The 4,065-nt window shown below is 36.1% G+C and overlaps 1 protein-coding gene across 1 annotated transcript; it reads right to left on the bottom strand.

The window, feature by feature from the left end:
- Window positions 1,726–3,824, bottom strand: LOC107609284 (probable acyl-activating enzyme 6). Its single transcript, XM_016311169.2, has one exon. It carries the CDS (start codon window positions 3,471–3,473, stop codon window positions 1,824–1,826), a length of 1,650 nt encoding a protein of 549 aa, XP_016166655.1. The 5' UTR covers window positions 3,474–3,824; the 3' UTR covers window positions 1,726–1,823.

Here is a 4,065-nt window from a genome sequence, read left to right as displayed (position 1 = left end):
AAAACCATTAAACTCTCCACTGTTAACACGGTTACCTATTTTCTAACTATTTAAAAATTTAAAATATAATTTAAATACTCGAAATTTATTTAATGACCCTCATGTTATTACTCTATAGGTATATAATATGAATTTTTTTTACTTAAATCATATTTCAAATTTTTATGTACTCTCATGCAACAAATAAAATTTATATGTATGCCCGTACAAAAACGAAAAAAAGTAGGTGAATATGAAAGAAAGTAAATGTGCTGCCCACGGTTGATAATAGGTAGTTACAAATATATTTTCAAGTTTCAACACACTATTAATAATGGACAATTACAAATATATTTTTAATTATATATTATTAATATATTTATTTCTTCTATATTCAACTACTTTTTATCGTTTATTGTACAGGAGTACATATAAATTTTATTTGTTGCATGAGAGTGCATAAAAATTTGAAATATAATTTAAATAAAAAAGATTTCATATTATATACTAATAGAGTAGTAATATGCATTAACTGGGTCATTAAATAAATCACGTGTATTTAAATATATTTTAAATTTTTAAACAATAGGTAATTAAAAAAGACGTAACCGTATTAATAGTGGGGAGTTTAATGGTTTCCAAGTAAACGTGTTAATCCCTATAATTTAAAATGGACTAAAATTGATCAAACATATCTATTTTAATCTCTTTTACCAACTTTTTTATGTACTAATTGCATGTTAAAAGTTTGGATTATTGATAATATTAATATTTTTTATTATTTTCAATTTTTAAAAAAAAAAACATATATCTCGTTTACAGTATATATCTCNTATTTGATATTTGAATGATTTATTTTTAATGTATTGATAATATAAAAATAATTATACGGTTATTTAAAAATTAGAAGTAATAAGTAATTATTTAATATTCAATATGATATTGGTCATTATGATAACTACGTGATAATTAAAACAGTTATCTTTCACGTTATCTCCACTATCATCTGAGGGATAACCGTTTCGGGATAACCGTTTCAATTCTCTCTCCACTATTCTATCAATCTCTCTTAACAATTGGCAAACAATTATTTTTATTTTTTAAATTTAAATCAATTTAATTGGATCATAATTTAATTTAAAATTTTTTAAAATGGATATGCTTGATCAATTAGTAATAAAAAAGAGTAAATAAAAAATTTTAGTTTAAATTATGATCCAATTGAATTGATTTAAATTTGAAAAATAAAAATAACCGTTTGCAAGTTATTAGGAGAGATTAATCAGATAGTAGGGAGAGAATTGAAACGGTTATCTCTCACATGGACAGCGAAAATAATGTGAGAGATAACCATTTATCATAATGACCAATATCATAGTGACTAATATTATTGCTTCTCATTAAATAATCTCTCTTTTTTAGTATTAGTTGATCAAACATATCCATTTTAATTTCTTTTACTAACTTTTTTATGTAGTAATTGCATGCCAAAGTTTAGATTATTGATATTATTAATATTTTTTATTATTTTCAAAATTTTTTTACTGTAAACGAGATATGTAAAAAATCATATTATTTACACTATAAACGAGATATAACAAAAAAATTTAAATCCATAAATTCTAGTAAAAATATTTATTTCGATAAATATTATTTAAATATCTCTTTATATAATTAATATAAAAATTAATTTTTTTATAATATAATATTATATAATTAAATATAAATATTAAATTCACATTAAAATTAAATTGGTAGTAAAGTAAAATACCCTCCATTTATTTCTCCTTTCCATATTTGTTGTTACAAAATTCCATGCTAAGACTCAACAGAGTGCAATGTATTCACATTTTGCTGTGTCTGATGGGACCCATTTCTTGAGCAATTTGTCTCAGAACAAACTTTTGAATCTTTCCGGTGGAAGTCTTTGGAAGCTCCTCCCTAAACGCAACCGTTTTGGGAACCATATACTTTGGCATGTTCTTCCTGCAATGCTCAATTATCTCCTTCTCCGTCACCGCCTTCCCCTCCTTCACGCTCACGAACGCGCACGGCGTCTCCCCCCAGTACTCGTCCGGCCTCGCCACCACCGCCGCCTCATTCACCGCCGGGTGCATATAAAGCACCGATTCCACCTCGACGCTGCTCAAGTTCTCGCCGCCGCTAATTATAACGTCCTTTGACCTATCCTTTATCTCCAAGTAACCGTCTTCATGCATCACACCAACATCGCCGGTGTAGAAATAACCATTTTTGAAACATTTTCTTGTTCCTTCGGGATCTTTAAGGTATCCAAGCATCACACAGCTTCCGCGCATAACTACCTCACCCAGCGTTACCCCGTCACGCTTCACGCTCTCTCCCGCGTGTGTCACCACGTCCATTTCCGTCAGTAGGCATGTTCTTACTCCCTGACGCGACTTCAACCTCGCCCTCTCCGCTGCCGGGAAATGGTTCCACTTCCTCTTCCACGCGCACGACACGACAAGTCCTCCAGTCTCGGTCAGGCCGTACCCGTGGCTGACTATGAATCCTAAAGACTCCGTGCGGTGGAGCACCGCCGAGGGAGGCGGCGCTCCGGCGGTGAGGATGTGAACGGGATTCTCCAACGGCTTGTTGTCGGGAGCGTTTGTGAGCATGTTCAGCACCACCGGCGCGCCACACATGTGAGTCACGCGGTGGCGCGTGATGAGGGAGAACACGATCCGCGCGTCGAATTTGCGGACGCAGATATTCGTTCCTCCAACGGCGGCCATCCCCCACGGGAAGCTCCATCCGTTAGCGTGGAACATCGGTAGAGTCCAGAGATAAACGGGTTGTTTCGGAACCGCCCAATCTATCAACGAATCAACGGTCATAACAAAGGTTCCTCTGTGGCAGTGAACTACGCCTTTAGGAGACGACGTCGTTCCGGAGGTGTAGTTAAGTATCATCGGGTCCCACTCGCTGTTAGGATATAACCATTTAAAATTCGGATCGCCCTTGGAGATTAAACCTTCATACGAGTCTTTGAAATGAACGGTTGATGATGGAGTTAGTCGCTCGACCGCATCGTCCGCTATAAAGATGAGGATCGGACGACGGGGATTATTTTCGGGGAACAAAGAGAGAGCTTCGAGGACAACATCACGTGAGGCTGTGTCCACAAAGACGAGCTTGGACTCCGCGTGACGGAGGATGACGGAGATGGTTCTGGCATCGAGGCGTGTGTTGATGTTGTTGAGGATAGCGCCGGCGAAGGGGACTGCAAAGTGGAGCTCGTACATGGCGGGTATGTTTGGTGCGACGACGGAGACCACGTCGCCGCGGCGGATTCCTAGGGAGGAGAGAGCAGAGGCCAGCTGGAGGCAGCGACGGCGAGTGTCGGACCAGGTGAAGGTAACGCCGTCATAGATAACGGAAGGTATGTCACCGTAAACAGTTGCTGCTCTGTCCAAGAAACCTAGTGGAGTGAGAGGTGAAGAGTTTGCAGCACTTGGCTTCAGTTGTTCCATTTTTTCAGTTGCTACTCTCTCTCTCTCCTTTTTTTTTTTTAGTTGTGGTAAAACTGAAAAGGAAGCTATAGTGAAGTTGCGTGATCACTTGAAATAGGAAAAGTATGAGGGATGAGGTGTTTCAAGACAGTAAGGTTGTGATTGGATTGGAGGTGTTTGAAGATAGTATGGCTGTGACTGGATTGGATAAGTATACATAGTAGAGAACCAGCTTTTGGAGCAAGACGACAAATTCGGATTTGGTGAGACCGGGAGAGTAACAAATTTTATATTTTTGTAAAGAAAATTAAGACGTGGAGATCAGAAAAGCAATATTAAAATTTTTTTTTTCTTTGAACTTCAACAATGTAAATATTTGGTGTGCTGTCATGTTTTGATCAAGATCAGACGCAAATTCTATCTTATTCACCAATAGAAAAATATGCCTTATTGCCTTGACTTAATTTAAGATCAAAATAAGTGTAAGTTTTCTTTTTTTAAAGATAGAATCACATGGGTAATACCGATATTAATTCGATCCTGGAATCATAACATGTGTCATGTTGAAATAAAATCGTTAACTATATGAATTATAATTTTAAATAGAATAAAT

Source organism: Arachis ipaensis, chromosome B07 (genome assembly GCF_000816755.2).
Source record: "Arachis ipaensis cultivar K30076 chromosome B07, Araip1.1, whole genome shotgun sequence".
Taxonomy (NCBI): domain Eukaryota; kingdom Viridiplantae; phylum Streptophyta; class Magnoliopsida; order Fabales; family Fabaceae; genus Arachis; species Arachis ipaensis.
Note: the sequence above shows the minus strand (reverse complement) of the source record. Positions and strands in the feature narration are given on the sequence as shown.

Excerpts from the sequence above, each read along its gene's own strand:
- LOC107609284 (XM_016311169.2), bottom strand. The coding sequence starts at position 3,473 with ATGGAACAACTGAAGCCAAGTGCTGCAAACTCTTCACCTCTCACTCCA.